General features: G+C 40.4%; 1 protein-coding gene across 4 annotated transcripts in view; it reads right to left on the bottom strand.

The window, feature by feature from the left end:
- The window catches only part of agap1 (ArfGAP with GTPase domain, ankyrin repeat and PH domain 1), a 245,778-nt gene that overhangs the window by 41,436 nt on the left and 179,192 nt on the right, over positions 1-25,150 (bottom strand). For 3 of the 4 annotated variants that reach the window (XM_041782109.1, XM_041782111.1, XM_041782108.1), the window contains 4 exons: positions 19,623-19,727; positions 11,338-11,506; positions 4,752-4,916; positions 1,464-1,625 (listed from right to left, as the gene is read on the bottom strand). In XM_041782109.1, coding sequence (XP_041638043.1) covers positions 1,464-1,625; positions 4,752-4,916; positions 11,338-11,506; positions 19,623-19,727 — 601 coding nt within the window. The remainder of the gene's footprint in view (positions 1-1,463; positions 1,626-4,751; positions 4,917-11,337; positions 11,507-19,622; positions 19,728-25,150) is intronic. The other variant, XM_041782110.1, reaches the window with a different exon arrangement.

Below are 25,150 nucleotides of genomic sequence, written 5' to 3'. Positions count from 1 at the left end.
CCAGCCGTACAGAGAGAGGAGTCTTAGTGAGGGTTTGAACTACTCAGTGGGTTTACAGGGACAGACAAAACCAGCTTTGCTTACAGCAGGACAAACGTACACAAGCTCTGTTTATAAACAGAGACAGAAACGTGAGGTGGGGAAAGGACCTGTTGAGTTGGTTAGTATGGATCTGTTTCCTTTCGCCTAGCTAAAAAAAAAAAAAAAAAACAGCTCAGGCAGGATTCTGAGAGGTTAAGAATTCTACATTCAAAATTGTGAATTCTGGGATCAAAGTAGAAATTCTGAAATAAGCCAGAATTTGAAATCAAAGTCAAGGTTCTGAGATCAAAGTCAGAATTCTGAGATCAAAGTCAGAATTCTAAGATCAAAGTCATAATTTGAGATCATAGTCAAAATTCTGAGATCAAATCAGAATTCTGAGATCAAAGTCAGAGTTCTCAGATCAAAGTCAGAGTTCTGAGATTGAAGTCATAATTTGAGATCATAGTCAAAATTCTGAGATCACAGTCAGAATTTTGACAGTAGTAATGTTCTGTTTTTAAAGAGAAGGCAGACTCAAAGAAAACAAACATTCTTTCTCTTATTCCATACAAATTTATGAAGAAGCGTCACCTTTAATATTTCTTTAAATGTTCTAAATCTCCTGATGACCCAGTCCATTTATTTTTTCTGAATTTTTTTTTAAATGTCACACAGAAACAAAAGAACAACTCCGTACAACAGCACGACCAGGCAACCATCCTTTCTGTCTGTGTCACGACTTCAAAAGCTGTGAATCTAAAAAAAAAAAACAGCTGTAAGGTAGTCCAGACTAAAGTCTATAGGTCAGACCTGATCAGAGCGAGGACCAAATGTTGGCCGTTATGTTACAAACTGATTCACAGTCACAGCAGAGAGGAAGAAGAGGAAGAGATTGAAGAGATGAAGGGCTGACAGAATGAGAGGATGAAGAGATCCGTCCCTCTCATCCGAGGTCGGGAGTCTCAGACGATTACATGGCTGCGTTTCCCAACCCTGGTCCATGATTTCAACTTCATGTTTGGCTGTTTTAATCCTCCAATATCATCATAGAGACATCAGAAATATTCTGGAGTTTGAAACTATTAGGACAGTAACAGGTGGAGGAATAACTGCAGGGACTTAAATATAAAAAAACTACAAATATGCTGAGATATTCCATACAGTAAGGCAGTATAATAAGAAATTAGGAATGTTAGGAAGTATAACTGGAAGTACATATTTTAAACCCATCTTCAGTTGGAAGTGTCCGGAATATTTGGATTTATCTTTAATTATAGAGGAAACTACATAAGGTTAATATCCCTCTAAATAAAAGTTTGACTGTATATGCTGATGAATTTTAGGGTATTCTGATTAGTAACATATGGACTCCTTAAGGCGTTTGTTTTTGGGACCGGGGCAGGGAAAGTGTGAGGCGAGGGGAGGGGAGATGGCGTTACCTTCCGCAGTACCAGAGAGGCCGTCGGCTTTGAAGTTGCTCGTGCTCTTCTTCCTGCGGTGCTTCTTTCGGTTGGCGTGCGGCGACGGCGGAGGCTCCATCTTTGGACTGGTGGTGCTGGAAATACTGGGACTGGAACACACAGAGTCTCCTAGACCAGTATCTGACAAGACAAGGAAAAAATACTGATGTTAGACTGGACTAAACAAATAACTAAAAAATCTCCATGATATACCATGATTTCTGATGATTCAGCGCTTAAGGATCAGGGCCAGAATTCCGAGATTAAGGCAAAAATTGAGACGTTGAATCTCCCACCATCTACAGACCATGGAACAACATTCCTCTCCCAGAACTCCAGGAACTGGTCCTCTCACTTCCCAGACATTTATGTTCAAAGAAGAGGTAATGCTACACAATGATAAGCCTTTCCCAGTCCATACTATTTTGAGAAGTTGCTGCTATCAAATTCAAATTGAGGAAATATTCTAATGAAATGTTAAAATGTCTCAGTTTAAAATCAGATATGTTGTTTATGTTCTATTGTGAATTAAACATGGGTTTATGAGATTTAAATATTGTTTTAATTAACATCTTACACAGCGTCCCAACTTTTTTGGAATTGGTGTTGTAAAAGAAGCAGAAATGGGGCCATTTAGGGTAAAATAAACTAATGTACATGACCTTATTGTTTACTAGAGAACAGAGCAGATCTACAGCCAGAGGACTGAACAGGATTTTAAAGAATGACCACAACCAGGATCAGGACCAGGACCTGAACTGATGAAACCTGGTCAGATTTAATGAAGGAGGGGAGGTGGGCGATCGAGGCTCTCCACAGAGGGAGCCTCCTCTCTCTCCCCTCCACTCTTCATGGCGCCTGCTGACAGCTGTGACTAGCGGCGGAATAAAATAACATTCAGCTTCCATCAATATCACGGCGCGGCGGCCGCTCTGACACGGCCTCAGTGTGTGGAGATGAAACACATAACACACGTATACACACAGCGCTGGACGGCGGCGGCGGCATCCCGGCGAGCAGCAGACAGCCCCAAGGACGGCCATAACTTATTTTACAATCGTTTAGTCTCAGCTCAAGTGGAAAATGTGACAACTTATCTCTGCTGACAACACGCCATCCCCGAGAGTGCAATTAACCGCCGTGGATTAACGGCCCTCCCATCTGCACGCCGCGCTCCATCCACGTCACCCCCCACCCCCACCCCCACCAGGACTTCCTGCTTCACCCCCCCGCAGCCCTCCATCGGCTCTCTCCTGCTGTTTGTCCCTCCTGGGCTTCCTTAACTCAGAAACTCATCAACAGTTTGGACACCAGCTGCTCCCACCGACCAATCAGAGCGTCTCTTTCTGTTTGATGAGGAGCTGCAGTGATTTTAGTTTCTGTATGAGACAAACAAAAGAGTCTGAAGGGGAAACGGCGCTCTAACTTCAGAGACGTTCATCTGTTCCTGACCTTTAGGATGAATTTACATCAGATATAACGTTTTTAAGACGTCTATTATACTAAAGCTCTAGATGGGAATATTTCTGTCTCCTGTAGATGATTTTAACCAAACACACAATAATCCTTCAGATCAATGTGGGACTGGAGTTTGTCTTAACAGGACTGTTCTCTTAGATTTTTCACTTTGACTGAGCCTCCACCTAAACAATTACAGCCGTCCTTTACTTATACCATACTCTATTTACTTCTTTAAAGGTATTTCTCTGAGACAGTAGCCACGGAAAGAACTTTTTTGCTAAAAAGAGCAGAAGATCACAGAATATTGTTTACTTAAGCTACAATAGGTTAAGGTCATTTGGCATTAATGCCTTATTTTGACATTCACATGAAACTTGTGGACTTCCTGTTTGGATTTGTGCATGGGTCCCAGAGGCTTTTTTGTAGTTCTTATGATGAACCATCTGCAGACCAAAACTCATAAGCCTAGGATGAATGGAGTGCAGGGGCTGAATATTTGAATAGCTGAATATTTAGGGAAAACTAAAAAAAAATTAGAGGCGGACATGTTGAATTACCAAAAAGAGGCGCCGTGACAGAGTAATGATTATGATGCATGGATGAATTCAGGATGAATGTATGATCATCCCTGTGAAGTTTGGTGATGATTGGCACAACAACTAAAAAGATGTACAAAAAATGTACAAAAACTAGTTTAAGTTTGGGCTCCAGTCACAGCCGTCCTATGAGGAAAACTCACATAACTCAAAACTTTAGATCTCCAGGTTGTCTCGTATGAGCAAAATATATCTGGAGTCAATCACCTAAAATCCCTCAGACTAGTTTGTTAAAATACGAAACATGTGAATCACCCAAAAACACCAGAATTTGACCTTTAGCTGTTTATAGTGTGTTTTCTGTACATTTTAGAGGATGGCCCCAAGAGACCTTTTCTTTTGTCTAAACATAATACATATGTGTACTGATTTTCATGCCTGTAGCTCTTAACCAGTCCTCTATCTCACATTTTGGGCCCCTGTGGGGCCACTGCTTGATGGAAGTGCATGATTCCACCAAAATATGAAAATTTCCATTGAGAGCTAAACTGACTGGAGTCAAAGTCCTTGTTTGCTCCCTGTCTAATGAAGCTGACTCAGATTCTGAAACGATGATAAGGGGAGTCATAGGAGGGACTCCCCTTGAACTCTGTGTGGACTACAGTTCAGATAAACTGGGTGAGCTGGAGCGACAGAACATGTAGCTGATGTCAGAATAAAAAAACATGAATGAGACATAGCAGCAGAGCGGCAGCTTCCTGTAGCAATGCTTCATTATGGCAGCGTTTATTTTATAGTAACAATAAACCTGCCTGTCATGGCAAAATCAGAGTTTTTCTCATTCCATCTCTGAACATGAACTTTGGCAATCAGAGGTGTGAACAGAGCGTCTGACTAATGAACACTGTCTGTGTGGCCCCTGGGAGCCCATTTAAGAGCATTTCACAGCTTTAAACGCTGTTTGAGGAGAGCCGGGGGGCACGGCACTGACGACAGACCTGTCAGTCAAGATTATCGTCACGGCAACAACAGCATGGGGTCGACAGCTGTCAGTCTCAGAGAGTGTTAACCAATCACACTGACACAGAGGTCCTCAGTCTGACACAGCATTATCAGAGGCAGCTGGATCGATGGTAGACAAATGATGGGCCCCCCTGTGGAGCTGCACACTGGGGCTCTCTGGAGCTGCGTGTGTGGACCTACTCTGCCTCAGTCTTGTGTTTAAAACATCCTGAACTCTTCTTTAAGTCAGTGAGGTGCTGGTTTTTACCCGTGCTGACTCCTGAGTTGGCAATGACGGTGGCGTCGGTCCACTGGTCGGCGCTGGAGACGGAGTAAGAGCGCTGGTGCATCCCCTCCAGACCGCGGCTGTTAAAGGACACCAAGCTGACGCCGCTCGCCATCTGAGATACCGACGAGCTGCTGGACACTGAGCCTAGGAAAGAAAAGCATGGGACTTAGACTAATCACAAAATACAGTCCTGCTGATAAGAATGAAGGGGGATGATTAGCCATACCTCTTTAACAGCTTTTCTCCCTCATGATGTCACACACATGTTAAAGGACACATTTACATAATAATAATTATGGGGTATTGGTGAGAATGGAATGATAACTGGGGGTATCAACTGGCTTGCATGCAAAAGGCAAGGATGGAATGTTTTAGAAGCTTTGATGACATCATCTAAAGTCTATAAAAGGCTGAAGGAAGGATCATAGGCCTTGAAAGGATGATGTCATCAAAGGCAGAGGATGGAATGTTTATAAACTATAAAGTATGACATTATAAAAGACAGAGAACAGAATGTTCATAGACTTTAAAGGATGACAACATCAATGGCAGAGGATGGAATATTTACAGACTTTAAGGGATGATGTCATCAGTGGCAGAGGATGGACTGTTTATAAACTTTAAAGGACGTCATCAAAGACAAAGGATGGAATGTTTATAGACTTTAAAGGATAATGTCATCAATGGCAAAGGATGGAATGTTTACAGACTTTAAGGGATGATGTCATCAATGGCAAAGGATGGAATGTTTACAGACTTTAAGGGATGATGTCATCAATGGCAAAGGATGGAATGTTTATAGACTTCAAAGTATAACATCATCAAAGGAAGAGGATAGAATGTTTATAAACTGTAAAGTATAACATTATAAAAGACAGAGGACGGAATGTTCATAGACTTTAAAGTATGACAACATCAAAGGCAGTGGATGGAATGTTGGTGAAGCTGAGGATGGTGGGGGGACTTTGTCTTTCCATTTTTGCCAAGTAGTAGGTCATAGTTGGCACCTTTTGGAAAGTAGGTGGAACTGGCTTGTCCAAAAGTTGCCAACAAAGGACAGCCGATGTCAGAGACAAATTGTTGGTTTATATGTGTTCTATAAATGATAGATATGGAAAGCTGAGGATGGAAGAGGATGGAACAGTGGGGAAGATGGGAATGTTGGGGACCTTTTTCCTCCATTTTTGCCAAATAGTTGCCAACAAAAGACAGTCAACAAAAAAGAAAAGTGTTATTATATGTGTTCTAAGAATGATAGAGAGATAGAGATAAGGAGAGAAGTGCTGGTTAGACTGAATTGCTGATTCTTCTGTTTAGGGGTAAAAACGTCCATGACCATGCTCCAGAGAATCGTTCGCTAATTTTAGGAGCCTATCCTCTAAAAAGGAGGCGAGATGTTAACATGGGTCCTGGTCTGGTTGCAGCAGATGTGTCCAAACAGTCTGTCATGTCAGACACACAGAACATCATAAAGGCAGCTTCTTACAAGCTGGCTGCTTAAATCAAACCCTTGAGTGGTGAGAGGCTGCAGCGCCGTCCAACAGCCGGGTGAATCATCCCCCCTCCCTCCTTCTCTCATTACAGCTCATTTCTCGGTGCTGGCTGAGCGGAGCCAGGACTCTGATTGCATTAATATTCATGACAATAATTAGTACATGGAGTACGGCTCACTGAATATTCATGCTATTAGCTCGGGCCTCCTGGATCCCTGCGCCTGTTTGATTTAGCCGCCTCATAAGAGCTGCTTTTATGCCGACGTGTTCGTGCGTCTCCACCTTTTGTTTTACGACATCTTCCTTCAGGTGTAAGGGAGCATTTTGTGTGTTCCAAGGCTGAACTCCTGTTTTTTATTCTTTGAATGTTCAACCTTTATTGATTCACGGAGGACAGCACACGCCGTCGTTTATGATGAGGCATCAAGAGCAGCAATTAGAAGCACAATTAAAAAATAAATGTAGTCATGTCGGGCTAATTATTCCTCAAGAGATTCAACTTATTTAAAGAGCAACTTCGACCCTCAACTTCAGCTGACTGAGAGCAATTTTCTCTAAATTAGTCCATCATTTCCACATTATCTAATACTTTATTTACTGTTTTTCTGCTTTTTCATCCTAAAAAAACAAAGACTAACGCTGAGAAAAACTGGTCATTATTTTTCTATTTCAGCAACATTAAGATGCCCTTCCTCATCTTTTTCTACACCCAAAAGAGCAAATTTTATTCTACATTTACCAGCAGTCAGCTTTATTTGGACAAAAAGAACAAATGCTTCAATTATCTTCTTTCTACTTTCATTAGAACACATAAAAACAGGATGGAATAGCCACAGTGTTATTCCTTTATAGAAGTGGTTCTCAACTGCTAATGGTGGCCAACTATGGCTGACTATTTAGCAAAAAATGAGGGTACATAGCCACCAACATCCCTAGCTTCACCAACATTCCATCCTGTGCTTTTGATGATGTCACCTTTACAATATTTAGCAAATAAAATCAAAACAAAAACTAGAGCATTCTTTTAATGTAGAAAAGCTGTTGGAACCATTTGAGAAATTAGGTGGACAAAAAAGCAAAAAAAGGAGCACCCTCCAAGCACAAAAACTTTTTAAAAACTTTTTTTAAAAGGTGCCAGACAAAAGACTTACTAAAGTTAGAGAAGTGTCAGCACTCAAAATGTCCTTTATCGTGGTTTTTATTCAAGGCAGCAAGGCACAACAGACGCATTTCGACTAAGTCTTCCTCAACGTTGTCAGAAATTAGGTGGAACCAAAACTTTTCCAAAAAATGCTAACTACAGCCTACTACATGGCAAAAATGCCACCAACATCCACACCTTCCCCAATATTCCATCCTCCATCGCTGAAGATGTCATCATTATATAAACATTCCATCAGCTGGAGCTTATGTTGTCATTTAAGGTCTAAAAAACATTCTGTTCCCTGACTTGGATGACATCATCCTTCGAGTTCATAACAAATTCTGTCCTCTGTCTTTGATGATGCCATGCTTTAAAGACTACAATCATTCCATCCTCTGTCTTTGATGATGTCATCCTTAGAGTTCATAACACATTCTGTCCTCTGTCTTTAATGATGCCATGCTTTAAAGTCTACAATCATTCCATCCTCTGTCTTTGATGATGTCATCCTTAGAGTTCATAACACATTTTGTCCTCTGTCTTTAATGATGCCATGCTTTAAAGTCTACAATCATTCCATCCTCTGTCTTTGATGATGTCATCCTTAGAGTTCATAACACATTTTGTCCTCTGTCTTTAATGATGCCATGCTTTAAAGTCTACAATCATTCCATCCTCTGTCTTTGATGATGTCATCCTTAGAGTTCATAACACATTTTGTCCTCTGTCTTTGATGATGCCATGCTTTAAAGTCTATAAAACATTCCGTCTTCTGTCTTTGATGAAGTCATCCTTTAGTGTCTATAAAACATTCCGTCTTCTGTCTTTGATGAAGTCATCCTTTAAAGTCTATAAAACATTCCGTCTTCTGTCTTTGATGAAGTCATCCTTTAAAGTCTATAAAACATTCCGTCTTCTGTCTTTGATGAAGTCATCCTTTAAAGTCTATAAAACATTCCGTCTTCTGTCTTTGATGAAGTCATCCTTTAAAGTCTATAAAACATTCCGTCTTCTGTCTTTGATGAAGTCATCCTTTAGTGTCTATAAAACATTCCGTCCTCTGTCTTTGATGAAGTCATCCTTTAAAGTCTATAAAACATTCCGTCTTCTGTCTTTGATGAAGTCATCCTTTAGTGTCTATAAAACATTCCGTCTTCTGTCTTTGATGAAGGCAACCTTTAGAGTCTATATAATATTCCATCTTCTGTCTTTGATAAAGTCATCCTTTAGTGTCTATAAAACATTCCGTCTTCTGTCTTTGATGAAGGCAACCTTTAGAGTCTATATAACATTCCATCTTCTGTCTTTGATAAAGTCATCCTTTAGTGTCTATAAAACATTCCGTCTTCTGTCTTTGATGAAGGCAACCTTTAGTGTCTATATAATATTCCATCTTCTGTCTTTGATGAAGTCATCCTTTAGTGTCTATATAATATTCCATCTTCTGTCTTTGATGAAGTCATCCTTTAGTGTCTATAAAACATTCCGTCTTCTGTCTTTGATGAAGTCATCCTTTAGAGTCTATAAAACATTCCGTCTTCTGTCTTTGATGAATCACCCTTAGTGTCTATAAAACAGTCGGGCTTCTGTCTTTGATGAAGTCATCCTTTAGTGTCTATAAAACATTCCGTCTTCTGTCTTTGATGAAGTCATCCTTTAGAGTCTATAAAACATTCCGTCTTCTGTCTTTGATGAATCACCCTTAGTGTCTATAAAACATTCCGTCTTCTGTCTTTGATGAAGTCATCCTTTAAAGTCTATAAAACATTCCGTCTTCTGTCTTTGATGAAGTCATCCTTTAGTGTCTATAAAACATTCCGTCTTCTCTCTTTGATGAATCACCCTTAGTGTCTATAAAACATTCCGTCTTCTGTCTTTGATGAAGTCATCCTTTAGTGTCTATAAAACATTCCGTTTCTGTCTTTGATGAAGTCATCCTTTAGAGTCTATAAAACATTCCGTTTCTGTCTTTGATGAATCATCCTTTAGTGTCTATAAAACATTCCGTCTTCTGTCTTTGATGAAGTCATCCTTTAGTGTCTATAAAACATTCCGTTTCTGTCTTTGATGAATCATCCTTCAGAGTCTATAAAACATTCCGTTTCTGTCTTTGATGAATCATCCTTTAGTGTCTATAAAACATTCCGTTTCTGTCTTTGATGAATCATCCTTTAGTGTCTATAAAACATTCCGTCTTCTCTCTTTGATGAAGTCATCCTTTAGTGTCTATAAAACATTCTGTTTCTGTCTTTGATGAATCATCCTTTAGTGTCTATAAAACTTTCCGTCTTCTCTCTTTGATGAAGTCATCCTTTAGTGTCTATAAAACATTCCGTCTTCTCTCTTTGATGAATCACCCTTAGTGTCTATAAAACATTCCGTCTTCTGTCTTTGATGAAGTCATCCTTTAGTGTCTATAAAACATTCCGTTTCTGTCTTTGATGAAGTCATCCTTTAGAGTCTATAAAACATTCCGTTTCTGTCTTTGATGAATCATCCTTTAGTGTCTATAAAACATTCCGTTTCTGTCTTTGATGAATCATCCTTTAGTGTCTATAAAACATTCCGTCTTCTCTCTTTGATGAAGTCATCCTTTAGTGTCTATAAAACATTCTGTTTCTGTCTTTGATGAATCATCCTTTAGTATCTATAAAACATTCCATCCAGCACATCGAGGAGTTCTGAGAACAGTTAGAGGTCTGAAAGCTGAGACTGAATACAGAGGTGATCTGGGATGTCTTCATCTGTTTGTATAGACCTATCATGTTAGACATTCAAGACCCTATTAACTACCCCAAAACACACACACACACACACACACACACACACCCCCCCCCACACACACACACACACTGCTCACCTAACATATTAACATGTAAAAACATGTAAATGTAGGACAAACACACTGCTAATAGCATCTTTGCAAAAAAAAAAATCCTTTTTTCTAGATTTTACTACAACATGTTGCCTAAGGAATTTGAGTTTAAAAAATCTATCTGAAGATGAACAATTCCCTTGAAAATAAAAACTGCAATAATTTCAGTGATGACTGTGGGCTTATTTGATGTTACAAATCTTCTTGAGTCCTGGCTCTGAGACTGCCAATGTCTGTTCATTTTCCATATTCAGCTTTGATTTTATTTAGTCTTAATTGAGGTAACATCCCAAAAAACAGACCTCACACTGGTTGGATGCTGCAAAAGGAAAGAGTGTGGTCAAGGCTTTCGAGTCTAGCAGTGGATACTGTACTACTTTTCCACTTCAATCCAAAATGCAGAAAATATCTTTGACTTGAACTGCAATAACATTGTTGAATCTGAGGCAACATCAATGAACTGCTCTTCTCCTGCAGTGCTGAAGTCATCAGCTGGTGTTGCTTAGCCTTGCCGTGCCCCCATGTCACGGCCCTGCGCCCTCTTTGGGAACCACTGTGCTAAACTGAAATGATGTCTGTCCAGCCTTGCTCAGAGTTATGGGAACTGTGGCTGTTCTTAGATATCTGGATAATTTGTCAGAACAACAGACAAGTCTTCAAAACAGCAACAACAACGGACCAAACACTGGTGTGGACAATCAAGTCCATCCTGCGCTTCTGGAAGTTTTAATGATTTTTCAGACACCGACCCTCTCCCTATGTCCACATCTACTGTGCAGCTCAGAGGATGAGGCAGGTCTGTGCAGCAGTTTTTGAAGCAACAGGAAATGTTTAGAGTGAACAAGAAGCTCACTCTTGTGCACGTTTGCTGCCACATCTCCTCTGAGCCATGCTTGAGTCTATGAGAAGCTAGCTAGAGACCACCTCTTCTAGTGGACCTGAGTACAGTAAGATAACTTTCACACCAAATGGGGTCAAGCTCTTCTCTAAACGGGGGCCCTAGGATCAGACTGTAATCGTGTCTTAGAGAATTCAAACTCCTGTTTGTCTTACCTTGATTCTGTCCTAGCTGCAGGTTGCTCATGTCCTTGGTCAGCCCGTTGGTTTTGGGACTCGGCACGGCAGCACAGGTGGACACGGCGCGAGGCGGCCTCTTCCCAGGTACCTTCACCGTCGTCCTCAGCAGGTCGATCTCCTTCCCATGGACGTTCTGCATGTAGTCCTGAAATGAGAGAGACCAGAGGGTTGGTGATTCACGCAAATGAAAAAAAAATAAAACAGAAGCCACTGTCTGAAACGTCAGCAATGCTGAATGTAGACGACATGCAGGAGTTCACCTGACATCTTTGGTGTTTGAGAGGAATCAGTAGTCTGTAAGACTTCTGTTTAAGTTTAAGTTCATGGGTTGCTATCTAGAGAAAATCTCTTAAACTGAGTAAAAGACACAAATTCCCATAGTGCACCATTCTTACAGCCTTCTAAGCTTTGCATTCAGACTCCATGTTTGTGGGATCAAAGATGTAAATAAAGGAAAAGAGTGTGATCTGCTCTCTCTCCATCCTGAGTGTTCGTTTTTTTTCCAGGATTATTCCGGATAATAACTCAGGGTAATCCCTAAATCACACAACAGAAACAAAGCATCCCTAATCCCTCAAAGAGGCGCTGAAGTGGCGAACCACGCTGCCTCTGATTGGCCCCAACACGCCCGGAAAACGCCGGCCCGCCGCCGGGCGCCTCAGAGCCGAGCAACGGCGTGAAAAGAGGCGGATCAGAGGAACAAATGAAAAGAGGAGAACGGGTGTTAATGATGGACGAGAGGCGCTCGTTAAATCTACCCCCCTCTCCCTCTGAGCCGGGTGGAGTGTCAGTGCTGACCCCAGAGGAGCAAAGCATTGTGGGAGGTCGTCCTCCTCTTCAACATGAAGGAGATGAGGGAAACAAAGCTGAGAGACACACTGGGACGGATTAGGACCAGAGAGGGAGGGCAGGAGAGAGGACGGTATCTTTGTGAGGATGGACCGCCGCAGAGAGGACGGAGACGCCAGGGTGGATGCTCTTATTAAAGAAAAAGACCGGGACATTAGTTTAAAGCAGAGAACGAGTATATGTGGAGGGGAGGACGATCTGCTGATTTAATATTGAGGAAAGTCAAGAACGCTTGATAAAGTCAGGATATCTTTAGTATTCTGTTAGAAGAGACTGGAAATTCAAAATCTTTCATGAATATTTTTATCAAGATAAAAAATTTTTTTTACAGATTTTACTGAAGAGATGAATTTCTTAATGTTTTAAGGCCGTAAAGACACTCTGAATAACCTTTTAAAGTATTTTAAGGGTGAAGCTATGTCTGTGTTTTTTAAAGGAAGCATGGCCTTTATTTTAAAGATTAAAAAGTTGAAGGATATGACAAAACAATTGTAAGAACAATTTTTAAAAGTGGGAACATCAGTGTCCCCCTCATGTCCCACATAAACTTTGGCAGCAGCTAAAGATTATCACTACAAACCTTTGCTTCTTGCTGGTTCCACACGCTTTTCCAAAAACAAACACAAACTACAGCCTACTATTAATAAAGGAGAGGGAGAAAGGCCCCGACATCCCCAGCTTGATCAGCATTCCATCCCTGCCTGTGATGACGACATAATTTAAAGTCCATAAACATTCCATCCCTGACTTTGATGACGACATACTTTAAAGTCCATAAACATTCCATCCCTGACTTTGATGACGACATAATTTAAAGTCCATAAACATTACATCCTCTGCCTTTGATGACATCATCCTTTAAAGTCAATAAACATTCCATCCCTGCCTTTGATGACATCATCCTTTCAAATTATTAACATTCCATCCCTGCCTTTGATGACATCATCCTTTCAATTTATAAACATTACATCCCTGCCTTTGATGACGACATACGCTAAAGTTTATAAACATTCCATCCTCTGCCTTTGATGATGTCATCCTTTAGAGTCTAAACATTCAGTCCTCTGCCATTGATGACACCATCCTTTAAGTCTACAAACATTCAGTCCTCTGCCATTGATGACACCATCCTTTTAAGTCTACAAACATTCAGTCCTCTGCCATTGATGACACCATCCTTTTAAGTCTACAAACATTCAGTCCTCTGCCATTGATGACACCATCCTTTTAAGTCTACAAACATTCAGTCCTCTGCCATTGATGACACCATCCTTTAGAGCCTATAAACATTCCGTCCTCTGCCTTTTATAACATCATTCTTTTAAGTCATACAAAACATTCCATCCTTGCCTTTAAAGATGACATCCTAGGTCACTGCTGCTTCATACAAATCTCCAAAGACACACACCCCGCCCCCAAACTTCCTTAGTTTGGGACCAGATCTGGTTCAGATTGGCTCACAGAGAAACAGTGACCTGTTACAACAGTTTTTGTGTTTTCGTATTAACAGGGAGGTTTTTAAACCCATAAAAACTGGTGTGCGGGTTTGGAGCCTTGGATATTAGGTTAAGCCTGTTGTTGGCGGCTAGAGTAAGTCAGAGTTTATGGTCACAGATATGAAGCAGGCATGTTTGCAGTGAAAAAAGCAACAGTTTAACTCATTAAAAGCTAAAAACAGAGCACTAATATGCTCTACATTATCTTTAACTCGTTAAGAAGCTCTGTTTTGAACAATCTCGTCACTTCGGCGTGGACTCTGCGGCTCCCGCTCTAATTGGTCCTCACAGAGCTGGGATTATTACAACACTCTCTCTCTGTGTTTCCCGCCTCCCTCTGGCAGCTCGGCTGACAAAAGGCCAATTCAAAGCCAAGTGCTCTCGACGGCGTCTTAACAAGCCACCGGAGAGCCCTGGAGCCAGGGGCCCGCTGGGTCCACTCCCCTCCGACAGATTGACCGAGGTAATTGAGTCTCCATTTGCATCGGCGAGCTTTCATCATCGTCCTGATCGCCCACGCCGCACAGGCGTCCAGGACGGATGAGCGTGTGTGGACCAAACGCACCGACAGCAGGTGGTGTGTGACAGACAGGAAGTGTGTATATAAATGTGAGTGTTGTGTTCAGGGACAGGGTAAATGGATGCGTAAACGGTGGCGTCAGAGTGAAAAATGTGAGAGGAACAGAGCGCTGAGGGCTGCTGACGGCGAGAAAACACGGATCCATAAAGAGCGGGAAAACAGGATCGATGGACGAAGAGGAGACAAGAAATAAAATAGAAGACGAAGAAATGAAAGAGAGAAAATATGAAGCATGGCTGCTTTAAGCTTTACATGTTTAAATAGAGAGACTTCTGATTCTGCTTAACATCTGTAGATCATACTTCATTCAACGCCGCCCATGGTGTGGGGAGGGGGGCTGCTTAATGGGGGGGCCATGGAGGCCAGAAAAATCCTGAATCCTGAAAGTTTGGCAGTGATAATCATATTTTATTCTTAACCTGAATAAGTTCATGTTCAACAGTTCAACAGCCTTTTTTAAATGTAAACCTTTTTCCTTCAACACAATGACCTTTTATAGGAAATGATAATGTGGGTGGGCACGCTGGAATAAAACCATTAGGAAAGTAATGTTAGACACCAGAATGCCAGAAGAAAAGAGTAGTGGAAAAGTGGGACTGGGTAAACTGGCCAAAAATGGGTGAAATACGGCAGAAAATGGGTTATAAGTGGCCAAAAAGTGGCAAAAAAAAAATGGTTTGAATAGGCAAAAATGGATAAAAAGTGGCAGAAAGTATTAAAAATGGGTTATAATGGTAAAAAGAGGAGAAAGGGGGTTGAAACAGTTCAAAAGTATGGAAAATTGGTTAAAAATGGCAAAAATTAAGGAAAAAAGTGGCAATAGTGAAAATTGATTAAGAGTTGGAAATATGTCCAAAGAAAATGGCAAAAATAGGTTTAAAGTGGCAAAAAATTGTTGAAAGGGGCAAAATTGCATGGAAGAAATGGTGAAAAAGTGTTTCTACATCAGAGCCAGTAATAGCTGACACACTTTAAAAATGAAAAATTGTCTGGTGTGTGTCTGGGACTCCTGTATCAGCTGCTCTGGTTTCAGCACATATCAAAGAAGATCATTCTGGTTTTTCTAACTGATCATCATTCAGCTGATAAATATCCATGTATATTGTTTTCCTCCATGTTGCCCATCCTTAGAGCAGGCTTCCTTGCTCAGATCCACAGCGAGGCGAGAGGCGTTCCTCCTTCCTCTCGTCTCTGTTTCTCTTTTTGGCCTCGTCTTCGTCACTTTGGAGGAGACTCTTTTTTTGCCAATTAGGTGGCATCCATTGCCTTCCACTTAATTAGCGGCATTAATGTGATTTCTTTGCACATAGTCGGGCAATTAGGGGCGCTGATTGAGTTTCATTCGATTAGCCTCCGCAAACACGCTAATTGACGCCTGAGCTGCAGATGCAACGCGCTGAGGAGAAAACCTTGAGCTTTTCGCTGCTGCAGGGCCTTTGTGTGTGTGTTGATGTGTTAAGTGATGAGTTTTAACACTAATTTACTGCATCAGCTGCTCTAATGGCTGATGGACGTGTGCAGTTTGGTGAGGAGATTCTTCAGAGGCTCCACAGGGAATCAAACCTTCAACCCTCAGGCTGCTGCACTGCCCTGCTAAAACCTTTAACTGTTGATTTAAACCCCCCCATCATCCACTGTTCTTATCTTCATATAGACGTAGACTTTTACATAGTTCACAAAGAGGCTGATGCTGGAGAGGAGTGAGGTTTTCATATGATCCTCTCCAGCTACACGCACTTTGCTAAATGTTTTTGCACAACTAAGCCATGGCCTGGATCTGCCTGCAATATCAAGCAACAAAAACCGCTTAAGAGCCCAAAATTGGGTGTCTAGTGCTTCTAGTGTTAGCACGGTATAAAAACTTTTGTTTATAGAGTTTAGAAACATTTGGACAGCACGTTTTGATGAGAGAAAGATAAAGTTTGTTGAATTTCACAAATATCTTGGCAATGTTATGACAAGAAAATGGAACTGAAGAAGAGCTGCGTTTTAACTCCCAAATTTTGCCAGATTTTAAAAAAATCTATAAACATTCCATCCCCTGCCTTTGATGATATCATCCTTTAGAGTCTATAAACATTCAGTCCTCTGCCTTTGATGACATCATCCTTTAGAGTCTATAAACATTCAGTCCTCTGCCTTTGATGACATCATCCTTTAGAGTCTATAAACATTCAGTCCCCTGCCTTTCATGATGTCATCCTTTAAAGTCTATAAACATTTCATACTCTACCTTTGATGACATCATCCTTTAAAGTCTATAACAGTAATTCCCAACCTGGGGGGGGGGGGGGGGGGTAATTATATAAAAATGAAAATTTCCAGAATAGTGTTTTACTGTTGAAACTCAGTTACATTTAAAAGGATATTAGAAATGTTTAAATATTCTTTTCACTTTGTTGTTTTGTTTTTCCTTCAAGTATTAAACATGTGACAAGCTAATGAGAGAGGTTACTGTGTTGACAGCTTCTTGAAAACAGTGATACTGAAGGTGTTGCAACATGTTACAGATGCTGTGTTAGCAACTGTGGAGCTTCCAACATTTTTCTCCTGTATTCAGTTCAGTCCTTTATGTTCAATCTTCAATTTAAGAAAGTGCTCTGAGAACGCATTATAAGGCAGTGTTTCCCATACATTCATTTATTTGTGGCGGACTGCAACAAATAAATTAGGCCCGCCACAAATAGATTCTGGTGCTACCTGTTCACCCTCGGTCTGTGAATGTAGCGTGTCGTTAAAATGACTATATCGCAAATTTTCGAGTATAAATTATGTGGAAGATTTGAGCCGCCAGCATGCATTTCCTGCCGGAGTTTCACTTCTCCCATTGTCCCTGAATGCATCTCTCACAGCAGACAGCTCACTCTCTCTCCTGCGCCTGCGCCCATTCAGAAAAATCCTTTGCACATGCGCATCAGCGGCGAGAAGCAAGGGAGAGGAAGGTAAACACAGCAGCCGCGTGGCTAGTTAGCGGGGAGTTAGCTGACTTTAGAGACAGGAACAGCGCTGGATCTGCAGCGTTGAGCAGTGGTTCAACTTTGAAAAGGAAGAGGTCGAACTCACGTGGTATTCGTTCAAATACGCCGCGAGATGACTCAGAGATAACGGCAGGAGTAACACAACACGTCACTAAAGACATGAGCCCAGTGTTGTTGAAAAGCCAGGATTTTAAATATCTCAAAAAGACACTTAACCCAGAATACGAGATTAGCCTGGGTGCGAACATTTTGCTGAAAACTCCCTGCCAGAGTCCTACATGTCAGAGAGAAGACGTCCAGCAGCGGAAAAATGTGATCCACTTCTCCACAACAACGGAGACTTATCTCAGCCTTACAGTTCAAAACACAGACAACGAGAAGTTAAAATGTTCCTGCCTCCAGCCAAGCTTTCCCCCCATGATCACACAGGAGAGCTTCATGAATGAGGTCTAAAGATGCTCTCAGCTCATGAACTTGTCAGAAACTGCTCCAGCGTTCATCAGCACAGATAGCGGACTAATATAATCACAACTGGGCCTGAATGGAGGACTAGACTACAGGGTTTAGGTCTTCATGCATAATTGGTGAGTTTTGCTTCACCCTTAATGAGGAAAATAATTTTATAATCATCAATAGTAAACATAACACAGAAAACATTTCAGGACTTTCCATACACTGTAAAAGACAGAGTATTTCATGATTGATGTATTTTTGATTTATTAGTGAAAGACTGAATGAAGTACTTTTCAAAATAAAACAGCTAAATTTGACTTTATATTGATTTTTACTTTCTGCATATAATTTTATTAAAAATCCTATAGAACAGTCTATTTTTATCACCAAACTAGTGCCATTTGGGGCTGAATTTAATACAGCTGCTGAGAGGCCATTTCAAAATATCGCGACATATATTGTGTATCAGGATATGGGGTCGGAGGTGAGCCGCGAAAATTTTTGAAACTTAAAAGTGGGCCCTGAGTTGGAAAAGGTTGGTAACCACTGCTTTAGTGTCTATAAACATTCCATCCTCTTTCTTTGTTGACGCCATCCTTAAAGTTTTTTAAACATTCCATCCTTTCCTTTCATGATGTCATCCTTTAAAGTCTACAACCATTCCATCCTCTGCCTCTTTCTTTGATGACACCATCCTTTTAAGTCTATAAACATTCAGTCCTCTACCTTTGATGAGGTCATCCTTTAAGTCTATAAACATTCCGTCCTCTGCCTTTGATGACATCATCCTTTAAAGTCTATAAACATTCCATCCTCTGCCTTTGATGACGTCATCCTTTAAAGTCTATAAACATTCAGTCCTCTACCTTTGATGACATCATCCTTTAAGTCTATAAACATTCAGTCCTCTACCTTTGATAAGGTCATCCTTTAAGTCTATAAACATTCAGTCCTCTACCTTTGATGACGTCATCCTTTAAGTCTATAAACATTCAGTCCTCTACCTTTGATGAGGTCATCCTTTAAGTCTATAAACATTCAGTCCTCTACCTTTGATGACGTCATCCTTTAAGTCTATAAACATTCAGTCCTCTACCTTTGATGAGGTCATCCTTTAAGTCTATAAACATTCAGTCCTCCACCTTTGATGACGTCATCCTTTAAGTCTATAAAAATTCAGTCCTCTACCTTTGATGAGGTCATCCTTTAAGTCTATAAACATTCAGTCCTCTACCTTTGATGAGGTCATCCTTTAAGTCTATAAACATTCAGTCCTCTACCTTTGATGACGTCATCCTTTAAAGTTTAAAAACATTTCTGTAGAAATGTTCAGTTAAATCTTAAAACAGAAGTACATTTCCATCTTTGCTGATCTTCACAGCTCATATTTCATGAACCAAAGGAAAGAAGGTGATATGAGGAGATAAATGTTGTTGAATGAAAATTATTGTAAGCTTTTGTTAATGATATTTATCAGGAGAAAAGCTGCTGAAAGCCACGCTCAGAGCATCGATAACAAGGAGAAGAAAAGACAGACTTTTAGCACCACGAGAGAAAATGAGTGTGTGTTATCCTGTTAGTGTGCGCATCAGTGTGTTATTGTGTGTGTGTGTGATAATAAAGCAGCGTCGGGGCAGGATATTGTGCCAACAGGGCAGAGAGCCGGGGCAATTAGCAGAGACATTACAGCTGATATTCACATCATCAACGGAGACGTGGGCAAACAGATGACGAGTCCTAATTAATACACAAGCCATCAACAGTGTGAGTGTGTGTGAGGCTCACACACTCAGAGAGGAGAGAGAGCAGATAGATGGAGGTCAGAGCAGCCTGGCTCAGTGCTGGAGTCTAATCACCAATCAGAGAGCCTCTAATGACCGTGTCTGTGCTGGATTCAGGTCTTACATGCAGGCTGGGGTGGTAGGTGAGCAGTCCGTTGTCACACAGCGTCACGTACTTCTTCTTCCACTCCTTGTTGAGGGATTTTCCACTCCTCTTCAGCAGCATGCCCTGTGAAAAAACAGACAACATCTTTATTCAACACTTAGAGAGTAACTCAACCCCAGAGGACACGTTTGAGCCGTAGACCCAGGCAAAACCGTCTATGGGTGGGTGGGGGGGGCTTTCTGGGACCATGGAGGCCAGCAAAATCATTGTCAATTATAAAGTTAAGCTGTGATAACCATACAATAATCACTCTTAAATTGTATTTATTAATGCTGTAGTGCAATATGGCTTTTTCTCTAGATGTAACTAAATTTCCTTTATAGGTAATGATAACAATGTGGATGGGCACACTGAACTAAACCATAAGGAAAGTAATGTTAGATGTCAAAATGCCAGAAGATATGGTACAAGAAACTGAGACAACTTTAGTGGAGAAAATAAGAAAATGGGGGGAAATGGCGCAAAAGTTGGCCAAAACTGGCAAAAATGTGGCTAAAATGGGTTCAAAGTGGCATAAATGGCTTTAAAGTGACAACAATGGGTTCAAAGTGTTGAAAATTGGCTAAAAACGGCCAGAATGGTCTTAAAGTGGATACAAATGTTCAAAATGAGTATACAGGGGCAAAATGGTGGCAAATATTGGATTACAGCGGCAGTAAGTGGTATAAAACTAGTGTTAAAAGCGAAGAAACAGCAAAAACACGTTTAAAGTAGCAATAAGTGGCAACACATTCTGAAACTTTAATCAGAACTCTTGGTAAAAAGTAATTCTGAGATCAAAGTCAGAATTATGAGATCAAAGTCAGAAGTTTTACATCAAAGTCAGAATTCTGAGATAATAATAATAATTATGAGATCAAAGTCAGAAGTTTTACATCAAAGTCAGAATTCTAGGATCAAAGTCGGAAATATGAGATCAAAGTCAGAATTCTAAGATCAAAGTCAGAATTCTGAGATCAATGTAAGAATTCTAAGATCAAAGTCAGAATTATGAGATCAAAGTCAGAATTCTCAGATCAAAGTCAGAATTATGAGATCAAAGTCAGAATTCTGACTTTTGTCACTTAGGTAAAATCTGTTTTTGTCGTTTTGAACCAGGAACAATGTTTAAAACTATTGAATTAACGCTGCATGGATGGTTTCTGTATTGAAGCGCCTTTGCCACTGCTTTAAGTTTTTTGAAAAACAAGCCTAATTCAGCAGCATGTTGAACAAACTTCTGCACATGTATTAAACAAAGTAAACAACAGAGTCCGTCTCAGCTCGTGAAACATCTCGATTCTTCGATTGTGCATTAAAGCTAAATGACATTCAGGAGCTTCGGAGCGGAGATAACGAGTTTACAGTGATTTAATAGGAGTTCATGTCTGCAGAAAACAACATCTCAACATCAGAGATCTGCAGCCGAGCTGAAGGAGAGATGAGAGGATAATCAGCACTTATTTAATTGTCTGACTTCTTAACATCCATGTTTCTCTCTCTCTCTCCTACGCACATCAGCTGCGGCTCACTGACCGTTTAGGCCGCCCGCTCGCCCGCCCACACTTCATTTGAGCCGGATTCATTAGGTTAGAGAGAGAGAGAGAGCAAGAAGGTCAGAGAGAAGGCGAGAGAGAGAGAGAGAGAGAGAGAGAAAGAGAGAGTGGGGGGACGGCGGGGGATAAAACTGTCCGCTGATTAGCAATTACAGCCGCTCTGCCACGCGTGTCACTTCACTGGACCTCTACAACATTAACACTCCGACAGAGGATATTAATAGAGTCCAGCCGTGAAGGCAGAGGGGGGAGGGGATTTAAGCACCACAGAAGAAGAGAAGAAGAAGGAGGGGGACAGACTGATGGACAGAAGCCTGCACTCCTCCGCCCTGACCGCTCAGCTCTCATTAAGGCGGGCGGCGGTGGTGGGACGGCGCGGCAGGCCCGGGGTCACCCTCGCCGACACTGACGGCGTGTTGGGTGTAATCAGCGGCGACATCACGCCAGGAAGGAGCGCTTTGGAGTGACATGGAGGGAGGAACCCAGAGACTAATGTGTCCGTCCTCTTAAAGAGGGTCTAAGTGAGACGAGTGACGGCGAATCATGGCGATAAACTCAGAGTGACAGAAACACGAGAGAGGGAGCTTCTGTTAATGCCACTGAAACCAAAAACACGTTAAAAATCAGAAATTAGGAGCTGCTTATCTGTGTGAAAGATGATTTTTACATCAATTCTGCTCTTTGAATCCGTAAGACACCAGAAACATTCCTAATCTTCTTCACTTAGTATTTTATCAAAAACAGATTTTCATTTCAAATGAGATTAAACCAGGAAAAAACTCTCTCCCCTTCAGGCAGTTTAGATTAAATCAGTGATCAAAAAATAGAAAACGAAAAAAAAATCAAAATTGAAAAAAAAAAAGAAGTAAATTTGGGATCAAATAACGAGCCATTCTTTTGTTCTTGGGTTCGGTTTTTTGTTTTTCTATTTTGACAAAGAAATGAAAAAAGGATCGTTTGTTTCATCTTGTAGTTGTGTGTGGTTTTTATAAAGGGAAAAAAATAATGTTACATCATCAGTGTTCGATTTGTTGATTTTCATTTTTGGTTTAGAACACAAGAACAATCAGATAAAAAAATACAAAAAAGAGGAACAGTCTTTCATTTCTTGTTTTATGTTATGTATTCTGATCAGAGAAAGGAAGATTAAAGAATGTAACATCGGCAATGTAACATTCTTTTTCATCTCTGGGTGTGGAGGTGTTGTAAATAGAGAAACAAAAGATGACTCATTATTTTGTTTTTGGTTTCTCTCGTTTTTGTCCTCTAAAAAAGAATGAAAAAATGAGACGCATTTGTTTCATCTTATTGTCTTTGTCTTCTGTAACATTCTTTTACTCACAGCAGCAAAGCAACAAAAATACAGACAGTTTTCCCAAGAAGTACTGAGAAACTGATCAAAGACCAGAACAGTGGTGATGTAACATTCCCTCCTCACAACAGCTGCAGCAGGTCACACATATAAGAAAAAGAATGCTAGAAATTATTAAATCAAAAATGGTTTGTTTTCCATATCATCATTTCTATGTTTTAATCAAAGAAAGGAAAATCAAAGAGCAGAACACTGGTGATGTAACGTCCTTTTCCCTTTAGCAGGTCATGCTTTAAGAAAAAAAAAGAATGTTGCAATCTTCCATTGTTTTAATCCAAGCAGATTGATTGTTTTCAATTCTTTTTTGAAAACATATAAAACAAACTAAAAGATGTTTCAGTTTTTGTTTGGCTTTCTTTGATTCCCAACATAATCTGGGCCATGGGCAGCTTTTCCTCTTTGTTTAGTTTTCCTGTTTTTTAACCATTATTCAGAAATAGCTCGTTTTCTTTGGACTTGCATTTTTTTCATTTAAAAACACTGGCTGTAAAAAACACTGAGACAACCTTCATATCTTAATCAGTTTAAAGATATGTGGGACCACAGACATAAAGACATTAGAATCCTCTGAAAGCACTCACTAGACTCAGACTGATCGTCCTCTCAGCTGATGGTTACAGAGTCTACAGACACGAGATCTCACAGAAACGTGAGATAAAACGTGACTTCAGAAAAACAAACATGGAGGATGGTTGACTGTCTTCACGGTCCACTATAAACACTTAGACTCATGTATTTTATGATTTTTACAATGTAGCTCTAAAAATACCCTTCAGTAAAATAATGTTATAAATATCAGTTAAGAGCACTACTGCTAGTTTTACTGAGATAACGGGTTAATCTTCAGGTCCATGGTGTTTCCTGTGATTGGACTAATTCGAGCTCATGCCAGGAGACCAAACAGAGCCGTGTCTGAGTGTCTGAGTGTCTGTGTGGCTCCAACAACAACAGGGGTTCCCCACGGTGCGCTAAACGCGTCCTGACGAGCTTCCTGCCGCTGTGAAGTGAAAGCTGCCGGCAGCCGTGCAGCTGTCAGGCCAGCTGATCATCCATTACTGCCTGTTAGTGAGCGAGCGGGCGAGAGAGAGAGAGAGAGAGAAAGAGACGGGGAGAGAGAGAAAGAGAGAGAGAGAGAGAGAGAGAGAGAAAGAGACGGGGAGAGAGAGAGAGAGAGCAAGGGAGAGAGCTGCAACATGTTTCCAGGCACACAGAGAGAGAGAGAGAGAGAGAGAGAGAGAGAAAGAGACGGGGAGAGAGAGAGAGAGAGGGACCTGTTCACATCTGGACCATCTATGATTTAGACTTTAGGTTGGATCAGACTACTAGGATTTGATTAATATTAATAAATCATCAACACAATATCACAAATATATTAAATCCAAAGAAAATTCAAAATTCAAAGATGATAAATAAAGGAAGTGCGTTTCAATCATTTAGATAAACATCATAATCAAACATGTCCAACATGCAGCATGTTTCTGAAATGTTATGTTGTATCCTACTGTGTTGAGTGCTGTGGAATATTCTGACCTACTGCTCTGTATCATACCGCCGTGTATAGTTTGTGTTGTGGTGTAATGTACCATATAATGTATCATGCAAAGTTGTACTGCATTGCAGTGTCACGTAACATCACAAAAAAACCACAATATGTGACGCAGAGTAACCCAACATGATGTTACGTTATCAGACATGATGTCAATTAATGAGATACCAAAGTGTGATGTCATTAATTATTATGACATAACGCAACAAGACATAATGTCACATGATGTACGAAATTTAACATAACATATGACGAGACAGGTGAGGTTACGTAACACGACATAATGTGATATATGTAACAAGACATGCTGTTACTATATGTAATATTATGACATGTGCCTTATTTAGAAATGTAATGCTACATTACCAAACATGAGGTCAGGTGGCTTAATGAAATGTAATGTTATAAGACATGATGGAATGTTACATTACCAAACATGAGGTCAGGTGACTTAATGAAATGTAATGTTATTAGACATGATGGAATGTTACATTACCAAACATGAGGTCAGGTGGCTTAAAGAAATGTAATGTTATAAGACATGATGGAATGTTACATTACCAAACATGAGGTCAGGTGACTTAATGAAATGTAATGTTATAAGACATGATGTAATGTTACATTACCAAACATGAGGTCAGGTAACTTAATGAAATGTAATGTTATAAGACATGATGTAATGTTACATTACCAAACATGAGGTCAGGTGACTTAATGAAATGTAATGTTATAAGACATGATGTAATGTTACATTACCAAACATGAGGTCAGGTGGCTTAATGAAATGTAATGTTATAAGACATGATGGAATGTTACATTACCAAACATGAGGTCAGGTGACTTAATGAAATGTAATGTTATAAGACATGATGGAATGTTACATTACCAAACATGAGGTCAGGTGACTTAATGAAATGTAATGTTATAAGACATGATGGAATGTTACATTACCAAACATGAGGTCAGGTGACTTAATGAAATGTAATGTTATAAGACATGATGTAATGTTACATTACCAAACATGAGGTCAGGT

Source organism: Cheilinus undulatus, linkage group 24 (genome assembly GCF_018320785.1).
Source record: "Cheilinus undulatus linkage group 24, ASM1832078v1, whole genome shotgun sequence".
In the NCBI taxonomy this organism is placed as follows: domain Eukaryota; kingdom Metazoa; phylum Chordata; class Actinopteri; order Labriformes; family Labridae; genus Cheilinus; species Cheilinus undulatus.
The sequence above is the reverse complement of the archived record's forward strand: the minus strand, read 5'-3'. Positions and strand labels throughout refer to the sequence as shown.